A 20950-nucleotide genomic window follows, 5' to 3' on the forward strand; every position below is an offset into this window, starting at 1 on the left:
TAGGACACAGTTTCCTTAAGGTCCTTGCCGAGATTATGGATAGAGTTGAACCCGTGTCAAGCTCCATGCGGCATGGGGCCCCCTCTATCTGTACCTCTACATAAATTTTCTCTACGTTGGGGTGGGGCAACTGGTATACCTGGAAGTCCGTGAGCTCCGTCGAGTTGCCTTGGTGCGTTGGGCCCCGGGACCTGGGGCTCTTGGATTGGTCATCTGATGCCTGGCGTCGGGCGGGCCGAGCTCGACACACCCGGGCGATGTGTCCCAATTTTCTGCACTGCCTGCACTCTGCGTTGCGGAAACGGCAGGTCCTCCTCTCGTGACCTTCCCCGCAGCTTGCGCAGTTCCCTCCTTCTCGTCGAGGCAGCTGTGGTATGTGGGCTGCTTGAGTGCGCTGCTGTACTCGGTGCCCCTCCTCCTTGTCAGATCCTGAGTCGTCGGTGAGGTCTTCATGGTGGACCCTCTGTTGGGACGGCTGGCTCGGCCGTGCCTCTTGCGTCGACCTCTCGGCAGCTTCCGTTGCCAGGGCCTCCTCCAGAGCGACCTGGAACGTTAGGTCCTTCTTAGCGTAGAGGCGTCGTTGCAGCTTCTCATCCTTCAGGCCACCGACGAGGCGGTCACGAAGCATGTTCTCCAGCTCTGAGAAGTTGCAGAACCGGGCAGCTTGGCGGAGAGAGGTCACAAACCCAGTTATGGTTTCCCCAGGGGCTTGCCGCTTTGCGTAGAAGGCATTTCGACGAGCCACCACAGAGGGCTGTGGCGAAAAGTGCCCCTTCAGCTGTTCCATTATTGTTTTGTATGGAACAGTAGCGACGTCTTCGGGTGCAAGGAGAGCCCGGGCGATTTCAAACGTCTCCTCTCCGCAGATGCTGAAGAATATTGCCCTCTTCTTGGCGTCTTCTTCCTCGGTGACCCCTTTGGCTTCTAGGAGGAAGGTGAAACGGGAGGCGTACGCTTCCCAGTCTCCAGATGCTGGGTTGAACGGCGAGAAGCTGCTGTCGGTTGCCATTCTGAGTTCCTTGTGTCCCGGAGCTGAAGCCTGGATACACGGTGCGAGGCAGTGGTGCGGCAGGTGGCGGTGCTGCAGTGCTGTGTGTGGCAGTCAGCTCAGCGGGATCCCATCCTCGTCGCCAGTGAAATATACTCAGAGTCGCAAAGTGATTTCATGCTCTTTATTCAGCTCATAGTGGTGAGGAGGAATGAATGAAAGTCCCCTCAAAGTATCTGCTTTATATACATTATTTACACAATGGGCTGCACATGATTGGCTAATTCCAGAATTCTACTGTAAGCCAATCAGGTTGTGGATTCACTTCTATCTGGAGCATGATTGGGTGGATCCTGCCAACCAATCATACTGCTGCATTGTTCTAGGACCAATCAGACTGCTGCATTCTGAATCCTATTGTTCTAGGACCAATCAGACTGCTGCCTTTTGGATCCTATTGTTCTAGGACCAATCAGACTGCTGCAGTTTGGATCCTATTCAACTCAGTACATAACACATTTATTTCCAATTGTCAATGTCAAAAGGGACTAAAATCTATAAAATTCATAGAAAATCAACGTGCCAATTTGCTCAGTTTCTCTAGGACTCCATCACACCTCCCCTGTCCTCCATAATCCCTCAAGCAAGGTGTCAAGACCCTAATCCTGTCAAATCACTCTGCCTCCAGGAAATGCCAGTACATGGACCATTGTCTTCTCATCAGGATGTGCTTATCTGCGCATATCTCCAGCTCAGCATATTCCCCCCTCCCTCCTCCATATGTTAATCCTGTGTAACCCAACCTCTCCTTAATGTATTCATGATGTAATCTGTGTAACCCAACCTCTCTTTAATGTATTCATGATGTAACTGGGATGTATTTTGCACTGTATTCTGGGACATGGAGGGAAGTTTCAAAAGTTTAGGTCACGCCTTTCTCGCTGTTCAATCTTGCCTTGAACCTGTTGCGCAATAAACGTGGATCTTCTGCAGCTTGCTCCTGTCTCCGGCTGAGCTCATTTTCCTCCGCAGGGACCCGCGGACTTAGTCCGACGAGCTGGGTGGCAGAGCAGCCTCGCACCCAGATTTTTACCGTAACAAGTTCCATCCCAGCATTTCTCCTGCCTCCCAGAGAAGGCCCCTTCCCTGTCTGGTTGAGGAGCCACCACAAAGACTCCCGCTCTGCAGATATTTTTAAACATCTCCAGACCAGAGAGAGGAGCGTCTGTCATGCAGCCCAGGGCTGGGAGGAGCGGGCTTGAGCTGCGCCGATGCCAGCCTGCCCACTGTGCCAGGCTGTGTACGTTTGCCACCCTGCGCTTCTTGTTGCCACAAGGGTGGCTTGCCTCCTCCCACAGCCCCTCAAATCACAGCTGTCAACTTTTCCCTTTTCTTGCGAGGAATCCTACTCGGAATAAGGGAATTTCCCTTAAAAAAAGGGAAACATTGACAGCTATGCCTCAAATGGGGGGGAACTTGGCGCAAAGAGAATTAGGACAGAGAACATGAATCCCAGGCAGAGGCAGAGGCAGGAATGGGACATCTGTGCTGCATGCAGAAGGCCTCCCTCCCCATCCCTAAGAGCTCATGAGGAAGATCTCTGGAGGAGGAGGTTTGGGACAGACCTCTTGGTCTCTGGAGGGGGTGATGGTACAAGTGTGGGAGGGTCAGTCTGGATGATGCCCTGACTCCCTTCCAGCTCTCGGGACCCTGTGTGTGTGTGTGTGTGTGTGTTAAAGGGTATGAGAGCAAGCTTCCTCAACTAGGTAGGGGACCTGGCTGACCAGTTGCGCAGAAGCTGCTCTGTGCCATCGGGCAAATGGCCATTGGGCCTCCCCCCCCCCCGCCCGGTTGCTGGGAAGAAGCCGGCTGGAAGCTGGAGACACAGAGACATCTCCCAATATCTGAAGTGCTGCTCTTCCATGCAAGACAGAGAAAGCTTGATTTTTTTCCTGCTGACAAAAGGATGACCAGGAACAACAGATTCAAATGACATGAAAGAGCCATTTGACAGAGGAGCAGTCTCCCTTGGAAGGTGGTAGGTCAGGAGTCAGGGGGACAGACTATTTTTTTTGGGGGGGGATGAAGGAATTCTTATACACCAAAAATAACCCAGAGATGCATTTTAAATAAAAGCACACATTCTACTCATGTAAAAACATGCTGATTCCTGGACCGTCCAGGGGCCGGATTGAGAAGGAGCTTAGGCCGGATCCAGCCCCTGGGCCTTAGTTTGCCTACCCATGTGGTGGACTCTTTCTTTGGAGGTTTCTAAGCAGAGATCGGATGGCCATCTGTCATGGATGCTTCAGTTGTGATTCCTGCATTTCAGGGGGTTGGACTAGATGACCCTCGGGGTCCCTTCCAACTCTACCGTTCTATGCTTCTATGAAGGGAACTCGTGAGGTCGTCTCCTGCAAGCCAGTCTGACCCCACCCTTGCCCCCGACCCACCTGGGATCTGGGGCCAGTGGCTGCCTGGCCTTTGTTTGACAACCTGCCCCCCAACAGCTGGCCCCATTGCTCACCCCCCCCCCGCGCCTGCTCTGCCTGCCTGCTACTTTCTCCCCTGCCCAATATTCTCCCCAGAAGTTCCTTCTCCTCACATGCTTGGCATCCCCCAGCCACAGGTAAGCAGCTCCAATGAGCTCCCACCTCAGAACTGATGGAGAAACTGAACACAGAGATTTTCCAGGTAGGAACACAGAGACATGGGATGCTGGCTTACATGGGTGTAGCCAGGATTTTTGTTAGGGGGTGCAGAACCACAGTTAGCTATGCGTTTTTATTGATTTTGGGGGGGCAGCTGTCCCTCCCTGCCCCCCCCCCGGCTACACCCATGCTGCTTTACACGGAGACATTGGCCCAGCTTTCCCAGTATTGTTGGCACTGGCTGGCAGCAGCTGTTGAGTTTTTCAGGCAGAGGTGCCTCCCAGCCCTGCTAGGAGATGCCGTTGGGATTCAAACTCAGGACCCTTTGCCTGCAAGGCAGATGCTCCACCGGCTGAGCTGCAGCCCTTCCCCAAACCTAGGCATTCTATTCTGAGGCCATGGATGCCTTCATGAGCCTTGCATCTATTTCAGAAGGGCCAAAAGGACAGAGTCCAGAATGGACACATGGAAACAGCCATGAGATTTAACAGAAAGGGCACATGGAAACAAAAAAACGCCAGAGTGACACATTCTGAAAGAACAAAAGAAGTCTGGTGGGCAGTTAATCTGCGGGACTCTCTGCTCTTTGGTTGCTGGCGCTGTTAAATAAGGAGGAGAAAGGCAAGTGAATACTTTTATGATTCCAGCAAGTGTGTCACTTGCTTGAGGGCTGCTGGAAGCAGCAAAGCACAGAGGACCTGAGTGATGCTGCAAGCTTTTCAGCTCCAAAAGTTGCACCTTCTCCCATGCGACTGAGAGAGGGCGAGGGAGAGAAGAGTCTCGCCTGCAGAAGGTGTTTGGCCCACCCAGTCCCACCCATCTTTCAAGCCCCCAGGGGCTCACCTGGGCCCAGCCCCTCACTCACCCCAATGCAACACAGAAGGCCCCCCCTCCACGCCACTCCGAGTGCCTGGAGTCACTTACCGGCTGGGTGAAGAGCCCCAGGGGAGGTGGCTGCAGCAGGCTGTAGCAAGGGAGACCAGGGTAGGCGCAGGGCAGGTGGGGCAGCAGGGGGGGCAGGGGGGCAGGCGGGCCCCCTAGGGGACACCAAAAGCCCTCCGCATCCCCATTGCCCGCAGGCGTCTCTTGGGAGGGTGTTGAGGCCATGCTGTGCAAGACCGGCTCTGGGGCGGGAGAGGCTGCGCTTGGGGGATTTATAGGGGCAGAGGGGTGAAGGGCAGCTGATTAGGGGCATTAAGAGACAGCGGGCACAGCTTACTTTAAAGGGGCAGCGTCAGGAAGCTGCAGTTGGAGGAGCAGAGCCTTGTGCCAGAAGCTGGATTCTCACTCGCTGGAGTGGCTGCCTTTGGCACACGTCCTGGAGGGGTTTGGGGCCCCCCATTGCAGCCCCCTCCCTGGGCTCATGCCTGGTTACAGCCAGAGCAGGACTGGGGGGGGGGCTGCTCTATTTCCCCACAATGAAGCGCTAGGAGATGATTAGATGGGCACAGGATATTGGCTGCCCAATAACGATGACCAAATGGGAAAATCTTTGGAGAACAAATATGAAATGTATGGCGTCTTATAACATCAAGGAAAATATGTTAAAGATGCAGTATGGATGGTCCCTCACCCCTCAAGACTATTTAAGATGTACAAAAATTTAGGTTCTAGGAAATCTCTGGGTGCTCCAGGGCTGGAGAGGTGGACAGAGAACCTCGTTTGGACTGCGATTCCCCTTCTAAGTCTTGGCTAAAGAGCATGTGCAGAGTGTTACTCCCTCATTGGTGGAACAGCTGCATTGGGGCCCCAACTGGGTTGCACGGTGGTCATGGGGGCGATTCACTTCCAGGCCAATGAGATGTAGTTTCGAAGGAGGTTTGGGCAGGTCCGTCTGCATGACGCCCCAAGTTCCTTCCAGTCCTTGGGGTCCTGGACGCAGGGAGGGCTAGAATCTAATGGGGGATTCTATCGTTAAACCCGTCAGACAAGAGTGAGCCAGGTTGCAGGAGCTGCAAGTAAGGGATGGGAGCCTCCAGGATAATAGGTGGGCCTTTCCTGCAGCCCCCCCCCCACCTAGCTGCCAGGTAGGAGAACAAGACCCTGCGCGTTGTGCAAGAGCTGAGCTGGAGACCCAGAGACCTGCTTGCTCTGTGCTGGAGCCAAAGCTGAGACTACGCAGGCTGAGACCCTACCTGCCCGCGGACTGTCTCGCCAGAGTGGTGCATGCTCTGGTTATCTCTCGCTTGGACTACTGCAGTGTGCTCTACGTGGGGCTACCTTTGAAGGGGACCCGGAAACTACAACTAATCCAGAATCCGGCAGCCAGACTGGTGACCGGGAGCGGCTGTAGAGACCACGTAACACCAGTCTTGAAAGACCTACATTGGCTCCCTGTACGTTTCCGAGCACAATTCAAAGTGTTGGTGCTGACCTTGAAAGCCCTAAACGGCCTCGGTCCAGTATACCTGAAGGAGCATCTCCACCCCCATCGTTCTGCCCGGACACTGAGATCCAGCTCCGAGGGCCTTCTGGCGGTTCCCTCATTGCGAGAAGCCAAGTTACAGGAAACCAGGCAGAGGGCCTTCTCGGTGGTAGTGCCTGCCCTGTGGAACGCCCTCCCATCAGATGTCAAAGAGATAACAACTACCTGACATTCAGAAGATATCTTAAGGCAGCCCAGTTCAGGGAAGTTTTTAATGTGTGACATCTTAGTGTATTTTTGGTCTTTGTGGAAGCTGCCCAGAGTGGCTGGGGAGACGCAGCCAGATGGGCGGGGTACAAATAGTAAATAATAATAATAATAATAATAATAATAATAATAATAATAATAATAGAAAAGCAAGATCTCCTAGAAGGATGTCGATGCTGTGACCCCTCCATCCTACGCTCAGGCTGTATATATGTATAAGTAAAACCATCTCGAAGTCTATCCCAAAGACACCAGACTCCGCTGATGTTCATTCCAAGGAAACCAAATCCTGGATATGTTGCACTGAGGCCTGGAGTCCCTCATCTATTGGAGAGGCCTGGAACAAGACACAGCCAGCCATGGAAGGAAGGGAGCTGGGCGGGGGGCTAACCTAAGGGGGCGGGGGCTGGTTTCATTTATTTATCTGTTGCATTCATACTCCACCCTTTTCTCTTTCCCCCCAATATATTTTATTAAAGCTTGAAAGGAGATATACAAAGATGAATACCAACTATAAAATATCTTTTTAGAATACAAAAGGTAAAAAAACCGATTAAATAAAAACAAATACAAAGGAAGAAGAAGAAAGAGAGAGAGAAAGAGATAGAGAGAGAGAGAATGAGTGCTTCTGATTCTTCACCTGTCGGCTGTAATGTATATAAAACGTTATTCAAAACATTTGCTCTATTTATAGCCCAACATTTTCTGCACGGCCCTCAAGGTGCCCGGCATCATTTCCCCCCCATTTCCCCCTCACAACAGCCCTGTGAGGTAGGCTGGGCTGAGAGGCAGCGACTGGCCCCCAACGTCACTCGTGGAATGACTGGAACCCTGGTCTCTCCCAGGTCCTGCTCCAATGCTCTAACCACTGCGCCACCACTGCCTCTCCCTGAGAGAGAGGCTGGCCGAGTCCGGGGGCCTCCGTCTGTCTAGCGAGAGAACTTGCGCACGGCCCGGTAGCTGCCTGGGGGCGCCAGCTGCTGGGGGGTCTCCTGGGGCTCCTCTTCCTCCTCCTCTTCTGCCAGGTCGTTGGCTGAGCCCCATCTCCTCTGCGCTGGGTGGATGGTCCTGGGCAGGAGGAGGCAGGCCAGCTTCCGGTTCCTGCTGCGCTCCCCCCGGATCGGGCTCAGCTCTGGGGAGACACCAGCAGACCCCCAGGGGGGGCACGCTCACACAGATGGCAGAGTTGGAAGGGACCGCCAAGGGTCATCTAGTCCAACCCCACATCCCTCCCTCTCCCCACAGGCCCTTCCGCCAGACAACCCAGAAGCTCTGGGAAGGGGGCTCCAAGCAAATCCCCTTTAGGGTCCCTCCCCCTCTCCCCTTTTCCACATGCAAACAGGGAGCAGAAAGGGACCCCTCCCCACATATCTATGGGACCGCCTCTCCTGGTCTGCCCCGCAGAGGACCTTAAGGTCCATGAATATGTTTAGAGGTCCCAGGCCCTAAGGAAGTCAGGCTATCCTCCGCCAGGGCCAGGGCCTTTTCAGTGATGGCTCCGACCTGGTGGACTGCTCTGTCCCATGAGACCAGGGCCCTGCAGGATTTAACCTCCCTCCGTTGGGCCTGTAAGACAGAGCTATTCTGCCTGGCCTTTAATTTGAATTCAGCCTGATCTTTTATTTCCCTTCTCTTCCCTCCCCCTCCCCTTTTTTGAGAGCCCACAGCTAATTCTCCCCTGGCCTCCACGCTGGCCCAAGTAGGACTAATTCAGCCAGCTAGCCCTGGGGATTATCTAACTGATTTTTGATTTTTATTGTCATTCATGTTTTTATCCTGTATTTTATGCTGTTTTTATAATTAAGTGTTTTAAAGTGTTTTAAATTTGTCGTTAGCCGCCCTGAGCCTGGTTTTTGAACCGGGAAGGGCGAGGTATAAATAAAACTACTTCTCCTCCTCCTCCTCCTCCTCCTCCTCCTCCTCCTCCTCCTTCTTCTTCTTCATATTCACAGAGCCTGGCTGTCAGATGCTCCCAACGGAAAGGCCACAATCGTGATTCGAAGAGCCACACTCTCCCCTCCTGCAGTTTCCGGCAGCTGGGAAGCAGGAGCATCACTGCCTGCTCCTCCTCTGTGAATTTGTCCCATCCTCTTTCAAAGCCATCCCTGCTTCCTGTGGCAGGGAGTTCCGCAGTCTAACCAGGCGCTCCACGGCGAAGGACTTCCTTTGGCCCATCCTGAACCTGCCCTCCCAGGCCGCCCTCCCTGTGGAGGTGCATGCAAAGGCAAGAAGGGGGTGCTGCTGTTCTTACGGGGTGGGGTGGGGGCTCCCTCCGGGGTCTCCACGCAGAGGTAGTGCTTGGCCAGGCGGCCGCTGTAATCCCGGACGTCCTGGTTGGCACCTGTGGGGCGACAGGGAGCTGAGGTGCCATCGGGGAGGAAGAAGCTGCCCCAAGGAGGGCTGACCCCTTTGGCAGGGAGGGGGGCATGGATGATGGGGGGGCATGTCTTCCTCACCGTGGGTCCAGATGAGCAGCTCCATCAGCCGCCGGTGGCCGTGTAGAGCTGCAATGTGCAGGGGGGTGTAGCCCTGGTTGGGGGGCGGAAGGAGGAAGAACAGGCCCTGAAGCATCTGACTCTGAAACTACCAGACCCCCCAACCCCCCAAAACGCGCTTTGCCGAGTGCCCCCTCACCCTCTGGCACCAAGATGCCTGCACACAGCATGGGGACCTGCTACTTTATGGGGAGTGGGGGGCGCCACCCTCCCACCCCTGGGGTCTCCAGCAACCCTCCAGCAGGCTCTGCTCTCGGGGGCCTTGCCCACCCCCAAAGTGATGCACCCACAGGTCCAGCACATCCGAATACTCACCCCCTGTTTGTGTTCCAGGAGAAAAGGGGCAGGAGGGGGGGAATTGGGGGTGGAGGAGAAGGAAGGATGGACAGAGAGATAAATAAAATAATAAAATAATAATTAATAATAATAATAATAATAATAATATACCCTGCCCATCTGGCTGGGTTTGTGCAACTGGTTGTGCAACTGTTGTGCCCCCCCTGCTTCCACTTGGGCCCCCATGTTAAAGGAAGCAGCTCCACACTGAAGCTGCAATTCCTGCCCTGGATGCTGCAGGATGCCCTCCCCCCAAACACACCTGCGGTGGTGCCCTTGTCTACTCATATGCTTCATGCAGAGGGGTCAGCATGGGAGGAGAAAAAAGGGTCATTTAGGGGCACCCCAACACCTCCTCTCTCGCCAGGATTGGGGGGGGCAAGCCCGCCTTGCTGCGCGGCCCCCTTCTCCCAGCCCTGCAAGGGACTCACCGCTCGCATGTTGACGTCGGCCCCGGCGCCCAGGAGGAGGGTCACCAGCTCCTCCTTGCCGTGCTTTGCTGCCCAGTGGAGGGCTGTCTGGGGGGAGAGTGCAGGGGGGTCACCGGGGGGGGGGAGCCTTCCTCTCTTCCTCCCCCCTCCCAGCAAGAAAAAGGGAGCCCCCCTTCTGCCCACCCCTGAACCTCACAGGAGCAGGACAGGCGGAGGCTTGCTTCACATGCATCAGAAGAGCCTCCGGATCAGGCCCCAGGACCCTCTTCTCACAAGAGCCAACCAGGGGTGTGGGGGTCAGGTGGGGTTGCTATGAGGAATTATGAAAAATGAAGCAAGCCATGGTGTCTGCGATGAAAGCATTGCGTTGACTGGGCTTGAGTCACTGACAATAATTTCTGATCAAATCCCACAAGCCTCTGCATCTCTGCCCATTTTCTCTGCCTGACAGGCACATATAAGCATTCTGAAACACAGACCGGCTGCTTCCCCAGGCATCCTGGGCCATAAAGATAGGAGGTAACTTTGATGTAGATTTTGTTAATTTTCAGGTAGCTCTTAAGGGCCAGGAAGAGAGTTCACAAGGAGATGGTAAATACTATCTTTCCTTGCCTGTTCTTCCTTTCCTGTTTACTGTCTGTTTATGACCTCCGGGGTTTGCTAAATGCATTCCTCAAATTAGTTCTTTGTAGTTAAAAGGATTTCTCCAATCTAACTTTGTCCCAAGTGGGTTTTTTTGAAATGCTCAGAGGAAATCTGATTGGTTCTTACAAACGCTGTGTAAGAGTTCTTTTAAGAGTTAATAAAATGGTTTGGACGAAGGAGTGGCTTTTGGCCCTTCTTCCCAGAGTCTTGCTGGCTAAGCCTGTTACAGATAGGTAGCCGTGTTGGTCTGCCATAGTCAAAACAAAAAAATTTTTTTTTCTTCCAGTAGCACCTTAAAGACCAACTAAGTTAGTTCTTGGTATGAGCTTTCGTGTGCATGCACACTTCTTCAGATACACTGAAACAGAAGTTGCCAGATTCTTATCTCATTATACATGACAAAGCCATTTTTCACCTTCTCACCCCTTGCTTTTTCCTGTAAGACCTATTGCAGTCGTTAAGAGTCATCAACAGGCTCATCACAGCTATCTGCCAATCACCCATTCCCACCACCCTTCTGAGTAATACCCCTCCCCACCTTCTCACTATATAGAAGGATCTGGCAACTTCTGTTTCAGTGTATCTGAAGAAGTGTGCATGCACACGAAAGCTCATACCAAGAACTAACTTAGTTGGTCTTTAAGGTGCTACTGGAAGAAAAAAAAATTTTTTTGTTTTGGCTAAGCCTGGTGTGCATTAATCAGGGTCCGATCCTTCCTTTGCCTTCGGAATGCAACACAGGGGTCCGTCCGGGAACCCCACAAGCAGTGCCCTCTCCTGCAGAGCCCTCCTCACTAGGAGCCCCTGAAAGCCCTCTGGTCCTCCGTGAATTTTGGCCAGGAGACCCGGAAGAGCAGCTCCCTGCCTCGCAGGCCTGTTCAGGGGCCTGGACTGACTCCAACTGCAAAAGCTGGGCTGGGCTTGGGGTTTTTCTGCTGGGGGACAGTTGCTGTTTTGTATCTTTATTTTAGATATTATGATTTCTGTGAAGGTTGTTTAACTTGGTTGTGCACTTTTTGATATTTTATTTTTTGTTCACGACTGCTTCTGTCATGTTTGTATCCCCCCCCCCCCCTTGAGCTGTCTTGATCACAGTTCTAACTCTGGAAAGGTGCAATGCAAATAAAATGATGCATGCATGTCACTTTGTGCCATATCGGTGGGCGGCCTACACTTAATCCAGTGGCAGGGAGTTCCATAGCTTAACTCTGCAATGTGAGATGAAGGATTCTGGGGAAGAAAAGGAGGAGAAGGGGGCATCTAGGGGTAAGGGGAGGAAATCAGCAGTTGGGACCGAATACTTACGAACTGTGTCAGGTCAGGCAGCAGCAGCAGCAGCAGCAACCGTGGGAGAGAAGAAGAGTCATTAAAATCCCCACCCAGGAGAGACTCCACTTGCCAGGGAGAACCTCCCCCCCAAAAAACAACAGACGGTGGGAGGCTGTGGGGTGGGGGGGTCACAAGCAGAGAGCACCCCAAACAGAAAGAGGGGCAGTGTGCCAGGCAGGCGGGTGGCATTGGCGCTGGGTCTCAGAGACAGTGCCCATCAGGAGGACAGGCAGCCTGAGGCAGAAGGGACCCCCAGGGACCCCCCCAGAGCTACGCCAAGGCGACCTGACCCACTTGGGTCTAGACTTACCCCCTGAGCAGAGCGGGAGGAGAAGGGCCAGGTGGCAGATTTGGCAATGGGGGAGGGAAACAGAGAGAAGGGAGCGTTAGAGCCTGACCAGGTGAGACATGGTGGCTGGGGGGCAACTGACCCGATTCTGCACTCTCCAGGTGAGGGAGGGCTGGCTGGCGGATCCAGGACCGCAGCTGCTTCTCTCCAAAGCTCCATTTGCGTGGGCTCAGCCCCACCCCCCAGGGAAGTCTTGGGCTCCCAAAGAACATGAGAAGAGACTGCAGGATCAGGCCAGTGTCCCACCTGGTGCAGCATCCTGTTCTCACAGGGCAATCTATCCGGAAGATAATTGTATCTGGAGGCTATATCGCTCTAACATGGTTCCTCCCTGCCTCTGTTTGCTTCCCTTCTCTCTCTCTTGTTCAGCTCTTTGATGGCTGAAGAACAGCCTTTTAGTGCCCTAATCTGTAAGAAGGGAAGGAAGAGATATTGCTGGGTACCTTCTCTTGATGTTAGACATTGTTTAAAGAAAGTAAGGCATTGGGAGAGGTGGCTAATGAATAATCTGTACATAGCTAGTAACACGTAGGCAGTCAGGCAAGCCATGCGGGCTCACAGGTTAGCTCTCTATAAATCGGAAGGTTTGGGTGGAGTTATTAGACGCTCCTGCACGGACCGATTGATCGCAGGGCCCTGCAAACTGAGGCTACCTGGGGGAGTCCCTTCGCCACTTCTTGAGGGCTTCCCAGTGGCAGATCGAAGTGCTTGCTTGGTAATGTATGTAATGCTTGCTGTTCAGAACAAAATCTTTAATCTTCTCACTCACTTGTGTTTGTCTGAATCTCATTTTAAAAGAACCGCCTTGCATTGGGCAAGACAGCCAGCCAGGAGCCCCTTGTGGGTCAGAACCCCAGAGTGCAAGATCAAGGACAGCATTCACACTCACCGAGATGAAATCCTGGAAGCAGCAGCAGGAGCGTCACGAGAGGGAGAGAAAAGAGGGGCTCAAGTCAGCATGGGGAGGGTGGCAAGCGCCAGGGAGCCCCTTCAGATGCAGGGCGATCCTAGTGGCGGACTGGGGTCTTTCCGATTTCAGCAGTGCCCTGTGCAAGGCCAAAACCCATTGACCCCTGACCCCTGACCCCTGTCTCTTCCCTTCTGCTCAGTTCATTGCAGCAGAGTTGCAATGCCCTGCAGTGCCCCCCGGGCGCAGCACCCAGAGCAGGGGCGCTGGCGGAGGAAGAGGTGTGCAGGAGAAGCACACTGCCCTGGCAGCGCAATCCCAGCGGGGTGCCATTGTGGCTGCACCCCCCACCCGCGCTGGGCACTATGCCCCTCCAGTCGGCATGTCCCGCCCCCAAGACACGTGCCACACCCCTACAGGTGGCGCACCACGCCCCCAGGATGCACACCAGCCCCGCCCCCGCCTGCTCTCCGCCCCCCCCCCCGCCAGAGCATGAAGCTTCGCCACTGAGCAGGGGAACTGGTCGCGCTGCCCTAAATCCGCCTCTGGCACCCCCATTCCCCCCCCCAATCTAGCAGCAGGCCCTCCTTGGCAGAGGGAGGGGACGCTGGATGCCCGAGCCAGACCGCCCCTTCCTTGCAGGCCTCTGGACTCTCCCAGGCTCTCCCTCCCTTGGAACCAGCCTGGGCTGGCCAAGCCGGGCACTGACTGCGAGGGGCCCAGCCGCTGGGCGATCTTACCTTCTTGGAGGCGAGGGTGGGGTCCTGCTGGAGCAGGTGGCTGAGAGTGGCCACATGGCCCCCGGCGGCCGCCTGCAGCCACTCCTTCTCCAGGGGCTCCAGCTGCAAGGAGAAAGACCCTTTCTCAGTCTCCCCACTGAGGCTCCTTTCTTAAGTTTTCTGTATGTTTTGACTGTGTTGCCTTTATGGATTTGTGTTGTGAGCCATCGTCTTAACCCAATAGTCCCCCTTTTTGCAGGATCTCCACCAGCCCCACGCAGAGTCCCCTGTCTTCTCCCCAGAAGCACCTGACCCCTTTCCGGCCCCATCACTCACCGCCACTGCGCTGGAGACCCCCGGGCCACTGCCACCCCCGTTGTCTGCGGCGTCTCGGTCCAGCTGGGGCTGCAATGGGGAAAGAGAGGAGGGAATGGGGCACAGATGCTGAGTTGCCACCTCCCCTCCCCAAAGATAGCTCCTCTGCCCAGAGGTGCTGCCCCAGACGTGGGTCCCCTGCGCCTGCTCCCTGCGTGGAGGCAGACTCCCTGATCCGCCATGATCCTATTAACACGAGAAAGTGATTGCCGCCAGTGGCTAAGGAGCTTATGAGAGGGGCTGAGCTGGAAAGAGGCAGGCTGAAGGCCAGGGGGTGCTCAGCTGTGGTCCTGAGCACCATCCTGCCTGCCTGCCAGGTGCTTTCCCTCTCTCCAGGCTGGGTCCCCTGCCAAACAGCAGCCCTCTCCCCTCCTGGAGTTTCCATGGGAATTTGCCCCATGGAAGATGGAGCCGGCTTGTTTTCTCCTGCTCCAGAGGGCAGGATTCGAGCCGACCAATTCCAATGGCATGAAAGGAGATTCAGGCTAAACATTAGGAAGATGGCAAGAGCTGACAGTGAAATCAACTCCTTTGGAAGGTGCCAGACTCTCCTTCCTTGGAGAAGGTGGAGGGCCATCTCACATTGTTGTAAACCAATACCGTATTTTTCGCTCTATAAGACGCACCCGTATTTTTCGCTCTATAAGACGCACCTAGTTTTAGAGGAGGAGAAAAAGAAAAAAAATGTTCTCTCCCTGTCTGCTCAGCGCCTCTCCAGCAAAGCGGGAGGAGAAATGGAAGGGGCTCCGTTTCTCCTCCCGCCTCACTGAAGGGGCGCTGCGCAGCGGCTCTCCAGCAAAGCGAAGCCAGGCGAGCAAGAGGGATCAATCCTTCTTGCTCTCCTGGCTTCAGTGAAAGCTGCGCAGCCTGCATTCGCTCCATAAGATGCACACACATTTCCCCTTGCTTTTTAGGAGGGGAAAAGTGTGTCTTCTAGAGCGAAAAATACGGTAATCTGCCCTTTTTCCCTTATGGGGGACACAAGAGCCCATATAGAGACCTTACATAGGTTCCCTATTGGTAGGAGAAAATAACAGAGGCCAACCAGAGAATACTGAGAAGCAAAGCAGCTAGTAAGCCTGATCTTTATTGATCTGTTGCAACAGGGTGCTCCCCTCACACGCAGGAAAGGAAGAGGACCCAGAACAAAGGTGTGCCTGCCCTTATATAGACATTTTAAATTCCCTGCCCTGGAGCTCAAGACCACCCCTCCATACATCATACATACATCACAGAAGGGGTGTAACCCAAGACCACCACCCCACAAACATCATACCTACATCACAGAAAGGGCGGTCTACAGCAGAAATCTGAGTGCATTATCTCCTGTTGTTGTTTATCTCCTGTCTGGCAGTTTACCTATTAATGCTCACTTGATTGGATACCTTGGGGAGCCTGGCCAGTCTTTTGTAAAGATAAATACGTAGTAATGATAAATACTTAGTTCCTGAGCCAGGTCACAGGCTCACCCTATTCAAACACAGACATACCCTTAGGACAGGATTTGTGAAGGAAAAGACAATGGGGAGGCTTTTCCATTTTCCTTTGACCTTGCAGAGAAAACATTTGCTCAGTTTGGGAATCAAAAGTGGTTTCAGGTCGGTCTTCCTGTGCCAATCTATGTATGTGCTTGGTTGGTCCATTTATGAACATTTATTATATATCTAAGACCTTAAAATTCTTATCACAACATGGATGCTTTAGTTGAGAAGTCTGCATTGCAGGGGGTTGGACTAGATGACCCTTGGTGTCCCTTCCAACTCTACCATTCTATAGTTTGGGGCCTTTGGCAACAGGCAACCTCTGATTTAGTGTCTTGGCAGAGCAAGCGGCCGTCCTCACCCCACAGTTCTGAGGCAAGCCCACCACAGCTCCTTCCCCAGCTACCCGCTTTCAGTTCCTGAGGACCAGTAGCCCCAGAGGCCCCAGGAAACCTACCGGTGCCCCATCATCGCAGACAGTGACCAGGATCTGAGGGGCTGACATGTCTCGCCGGCACGGAGACTCTCGGGAGTCCCACAGCGACTGGACGGCTGGACAGATGTCCTGCTGGGGGCTGGTCTTCTGTGCCCCCTCCCACTTTGGAGCAGTCGCCACAGTAAGACGCTTCTCCTGCAAAACAAAACAGCTTTTCTAGCAAGACCCTCCTAGCTGTCCCCTGGCACAAATTTGCTATGCAGTTAAGACCCCCAGCTCTCTTCCCTGTATTGACAAACATTTATTTCAATACTTCATTTGTGGGTTATGGGGATTTCTACCTAATCAGGATGTTATACAAAACAAAACAAACAAACAAACAAACAAACGAATTGTGCCAGAATGTGACATCTGGGAACTCAAGGTCCTTAGACCGCTGATGTGGGTGTTCATCTGTTTTTAGTCTATGGCTGCTTTAACTTTCTAAAAGTTTTAAATTTTTGTTTTTTGTCCCCCCCCCCTATTGATAATTTGATCCTTTTCTTGTGAACCGCTTTGAGCTTTTCTTTTCCAACTGAGCATTGTACAGACTTTACGAGCTAAATAAAATATAGAAAGAAGGCTGAGAGGGTTCACAAGTGCACGTGTAAATCAGGCGCCATGGATTAAGCACCATGGATGGGATAATCAGAAGGGGGGGGGAGAGAAGGAAGTCGCCTCATTCAGTGCAGCATCCTGTTTTTGTCAGCAGCGGATGAGGAGGGCAGGGGCCACCACAGCTCAGCTGCAAAGCATCCATCTCTGCTTGCAGGCGGCCTGGGACTCAACCCCCAATGGCGGCATCTCCAGGGAGGGCGGGGGGGGGGGGAGACCCCTGCCTGCCACCCCCCACTGCCAGTCATTAGACAAAGGACTAACTTGCTACAAGGCAGCGTTTTATGTTCCCGTTGCTTCGCCCCTTTACTCAGAATAATGAGGACTAGAATCTTTGCTTGCTTTGGGGGGAATGAGTCATAGCTCAGGGGTAGACCCAATGCTTTGCACGCAGGAGTTTCAGTCATTTCCAGGCAGGGCTGGGGTAGAAGCCCCTCTGGAGAGGTGGGGGCTGCCCTCTGGACTTGGCACCAGGCAGCCAGTTTCCTTTCCCTGCACTAAGGGGGGGGGGGAGGTGAGGGAGCGAGCCCCTTCCCCACCACCCCACGTGCTCCAGCCCAGGCCGGCAGCTCCCGGACCCCGCTCACCGCCCCTAATGCCTCTCTGGGGCGGAGCGCAGCAAGAGGCGCAGCGCCGGAGCGCACAAGACGCAGCCAGCCAGCCAGGCAGCCAGGGCGCTCGCCCCGTCCATCTCCGCGTGCCAAGCCCCCCTCGCCGCGCTGCTCTCCCGTCGGCAGTCTCCGCAGGCAGCTGTTCGCCGCGGGAGGAGGAGCGGGTCCGCGGCGGCGCCGTCGAGCCCGGGGCGCGCCGCTTGGCTCCCTGCCGGATCCATTTGCCTTCTCTCCGGATATTAAGAAGAGTAGCGCACCCGCTTAAGGCGGCTCCCGGGAAGGTCCCTCCGTCGAGGGGCACCAGGAGGGTGGCGGGGTGGCGGCGGCGGCGGCGACTTCCCGGCCCTTTTCCCCGCCCGTCGGGGCGCTTCCCGGAGGAGCGTCACTCCGGAGCGGCGCATCCGCCCCAGGACCCAGCAGGCGGCGCTTCCAAACTCCCGGGAGCCTTCTCCTCCTCCTCCCGGTGCCGCGGGTTGCGAAATCCCGAATCCACCCCCGACGGCCTCCAGGGCGCGACGAGCGCGCGCGAGAGGCCTTTCCGTTCCCGGTCTCCTTTCCGTCCGCTCGGACGGGCGCAAAGGCTCCCCGGCCTGGAGAGGTTGGGACGGGGCTAGAGGGGACACCCCAGCACACCCCACCCGCGAAGGCGGGACGAGGAGAAAGTGTCCGCTTGAACCCAGCGCATTCCCGGACACCGTCCGGCTACGAAAGTGCCGGTGTCGCTGCCCCGAGGAGATCCCAGTAGAAGGACGGCGCAGGAGAGCCAACGCGCCTGAAGGGCTTCTAAAGCGCACGCAGGGCGGGGGGGACGGGACCCTGAGCCGGAAGGAAAGCTCCCCCCCCTACCCGGTTGCATGTGCCTTGGGTGGACGAGGACATGAAAGCAGAGTCCTACACGCCCTGGGGTTACACAGAGGCGGGCATCACTGGGCGAGGGGAGGAATGCCACAAGTCAAGAGAAAAGGAGCCCAGATACCCAGTTTAAAGCGCTGGCCTATTAAGTGCCGTTTAGTCTAGGGGGGAGGTGGGGAGGGCATGAGCCAGGAATGATGGGAGCATAGCTGTCAACTTTCAGATTTGAAAATAAGGGATCAGCAGCCTCGAAAATAAGGGATCAGCAGCCTCACCTGTCCCGGGGACAGTCTATGGGATATCTAACAATCCGGGATAGCAGCGGGAAACAGCTGGAATAAGGGAATTTCCCGCAAAAAAGGGAAGGCTGACAGCTATGGATGGGAGCTGTAGTCCACCAAGATCTGCAGGCTCAGAAGTTTGTAAAATTATGCAAGGCAGGATCGAGAAGTTTTCTTGCCTCTCTCCTAACACTAGAACTCCTGAGCGTCCAGTGAAGCTGAAGGGTGGAAGATTCGGGGCGGATGAAAAGAAGTCCTTCCTGCAGTCCATAAACCGAGGAACTCCCTGCTGCAGGAGGCAGAGAGCTTTAAAAGAGGATGAGAGCAAGATGGCTCTGCTCTGCCTCCACAATCACAGGCAGCCATGCTTCTGAAGGCCAGCTGCTGGAAACCATGCGAGGGGAGGGGCTTGTGCTCGGATCCTGCTTGCATCTGGTTGGCCATTGTGACAACAGCAGGCTGGGCTACATGAGCTACTTAAGGTAAAGGACCCCCAGGCAGTTAAGTCCAGTCAAAGGCAACTATGGGGTTGCAGTGCTCATCTCACTTTCACACCAAGGGAGCCGGCGTTTGTCCAGACAGCTTTCCAGGTCATGTGGCCAGTATGACTAAACTGCTTCTGGCGCAACGGGACACCGTGACGGAAACCAGTGTGCGCAGAAACACCGTTTACCTTCCCGCCGGAGCGGTACCTATTTATCTACTTGCACTGGTGTGCTTTTGAACTGCTAGGTTGGCAGGAGCTGGGACAGCAACGGGAGCTCACTCTGTCATGGGGATTCGAACTGCCAATCTTCTGATCGGCAAGCCCAAGAGGCTCAGTGGTTTAGACCACAGCGCCACCCGCGTCCTTTATACATGAGCCACTGGCCTGATTCAGCCATCTCTACTTAGGGTACGTGTGCTCAGGGGTTCCCTACAGGGATGGGATCCAGGACCTTCTTCTGCGTACAAAGCTAACCACCTTTTGCAAGAGCTACGCCAAGGCCCTTCCTCCTGGCGCAAGCTGGCTTTCCCAGACTCCTCCAGCACCTGGCAGATTTGGAGGAAGCCTCTCCACCCAGCACCCAATCACTGCTCCTTCACACCCACAGACATGGCTGCTCCACCCCACTCCTTTTTCAACCTTTCTGAATGGGACTGACTCTCCCTTGATCAGGCAGCAGCAGGGACTCAACCCACATCTCTGAGCTGCAGCATGCAGCAGGGAGAAAATGTGCATCACTTCCAAGTTTCTAGTTCTCAAGGCGCACGCAGGCACACAAGCTCTGCAGGGGCACAAGGGGCCATAAATAGCCACAAGGGTGCATGTACTTCTTGTAAGAATTATAAGGTGTCATAAATAAAATGCATGCTCATAAGTGAATTCGTGGTGATCTATCAATTGTGACGAGATGGGTGGACAGTGTTCTCGAAGCTACCAGCATGAGTTTGACCAAACTGCGGGAGGCAGTGGAAGACAGGAGGGCCTGGCGTGTTCTGGTCCAGGGGGTCAGGAAGAGGCGGACATGACTAAATGACTAAACAACAACATCAATTGTTACTGTTTGCAAGCCACTTTGCAATTCATGTGAAATAAAAGCAGCATAAAAATATAAGGAATCAGTTCAAATCAGCCATGTCTGAAATAGTGCCAAGGGCAACACAGCAGCCGTGTTTAGCCCCAGCCAAGCTCAGAGACCCCCTCAAGTCACGCAGCTGGAAATTCCTGGTAAGTCGCCCTCTCTGAACCAGCTTGACCAATGGCTGTTGAATGGCCTAATTGACCAGTGAAAAGAGCAGGTATCCATGTAGGAATGAAGCAGGTCTTTGACAATGGATTCCGTAGGCAAGGTATTCCCTATTTCAAGAGGATGACAGCCCATTGTTGGGTATTGCCAGGCATCTTGATTGACAGACTTGTCCAGACCAAGGGAGATCAGCAGCTTGCCTTGCTACCTTGGCATCCTCCATTTATGTCTCTAAATCCACAGTGGACCTCGAGGGTACCTGTGAAAGCCAACCTGAGTTTCCTTACAACATGCTCCTCTACAACCCTGGCACAGGTGCCCACGTGTACCTGGCACAGGAAAGGGCCGCTGAGCAGGGACAGGGCCTCCTTCTGCCCTCTACCTACCTGGCAGCAACATCTCGGAGGGGGCCTGGGAAGGGGCTGTGGCAGCTCCTGGCCCTCGCCTTGCCTGGCGGCTGCATCCTCCACATCTGGTGGCCGTGACCTTGTCCCCAGAGGACTCGGTGCCACTGCCCTGATCGTGAGCATGCTGTGCGCCAATCCGGCTTTATTAGATAATGGCCTGTAATCTAGGCGCAAGCCCCGCTTCCCCAACACAGCTGGAGCTGGCCCTAATGCCGCCCCCCCAGCACCTGCTCTAATGCCAGGGCACAGCTGGAGCCGACCGGCCGGGCAGGAGCCACAGCTGGGGTGCCCTACATTTCCAGGATCCTGGGGGCACCAGCACCCTCCCCACGTTGCTCAAGCAGAACATCTGCAACAAGAAGCCCCTTGTCCAGCTTCCTGCCCCCAAAATGGGCCATGCTCCGTCCCCCTTGGTTCCCTGACCTGAAACCCCTTTGCCCATTCAGTCCGCAGCGAGGAGAGGTCAGGCTGTGGGCTTGCAGGAAGACGGGGACCTTTCTCACAGACTGTTACCCTGACTGACAGCCTGCTCACCCCGCCTGCAAGAGAGAACGAGAAGCTGCCTGTGTCCTCCTGCAGAAGTTGGGTGGGTCACCACCCTGCCCCCCCCGGAAGATAATCAGTATAATGCAAAATGGCCC

General features: G+C 54.6%; 2 protein-coding genes across 3 annotated transcripts; both read right to left on the minus strand.

Moving 5' to 3' along the window:
- Positions 1 to 6717: 6717 nt before the first annotated feature.
- On the minus strand, positions 6718 to 11895 carry LOC310764745 (uncharacterized protein). Of its 2 annotated transcripts, none has more exons than XM_083619206.1 (5): positions 11484 to 11895; positions 9534 to 9620; positions 8728 to 8800; positions 8523 to 8612; positions 6718 to 7403 (listed from the first exon to the last, which is right to left on the minus strand). In XM_083619206.1, the coding sequence occupies exons 1-5, from the start codon at positions 11694 to 11696 to the stop codon at positions 7201 to 7203; spliced, it is 666 nt and encodes a 221-aa protein (XP_083475332.1). In that variant the 5' UTR covers positions 11697 to 11895; the 3' UTR covers positions 6718 to 7200. The 2 variants fall into 2 exon arrangements, with proteins under 2 accessions (XP_083475332.1, XP_083475331.1); XM_083619205.1 differs by having other exon boundaries at positions 6718 to 7413; positions 8521 to 8612.
- A 143-nt stretch (positions 11896 to 12038) lies between these two features.
- LOC310765258 (uncharacterized protein) lies at positions 12039 to 20365 on the minus strand (the record flags this gene model as incomplete). The annotated part of the gene is made up of 6 exons (XM_083620033.1): positions 12039 to 12757; positions 13504 to 13605; positions 13819 to 13887; positions 15796 to 15969; positions 17297 to 17822; positions 20289 to 20365. The coding sequence occupies 6 exons, from the start codon at positions 20363 to 20365 to the stop codon at positions 12506 to 12508; spliced, it is 1200 nt and encodes a 399-aa protein (XP_083476159.1). The 3' UTR covers positions 12039 to 12505.
- Positions 20366 to 20950: the final 585 nt, after the last annotated feature.

This window comes from Podarcis filfolensis (genome assembly GCF_964270895.1).
Source record: "Podarcis filfolensis genome assembly, chromosome: 6".
Classification (NCBI taxonomy): domain Eukaryota; kingdom Metazoa; phylum Chordata; class Lepidosauria; order Squamata; family Lacertidae; genus Podarcis; species Podarcis filfolensis.

What these genes read in the sequence shown, in the direction of transcription:
- LOC310764745 (XM_083619205.1), bottom strand. Translation starts at nt 11,696, where the DNA reads ATGCCACCCGCCTGCCTGGCACACTGCCCCTCTTTCTGTTTGGGGTGC. An exon ending in CCGACGTCAACATGCGAGCG is followed by an intron (nt 8,801 to 9,533) that starts GTGAGTCCCTTG and finishes CCCCCCAACCAG; the next exon opens with GGCTACACCCCCCTGCACAT. An exon ending in GCTGCTCATCTGGACCCACG is followed by an intron (nt 8,613 to 8,727) that starts GTGAGGAAGACA and finishes GTCGCCCCACAG; the next exon opens with GTGCCAACCAGGACGTCCGG.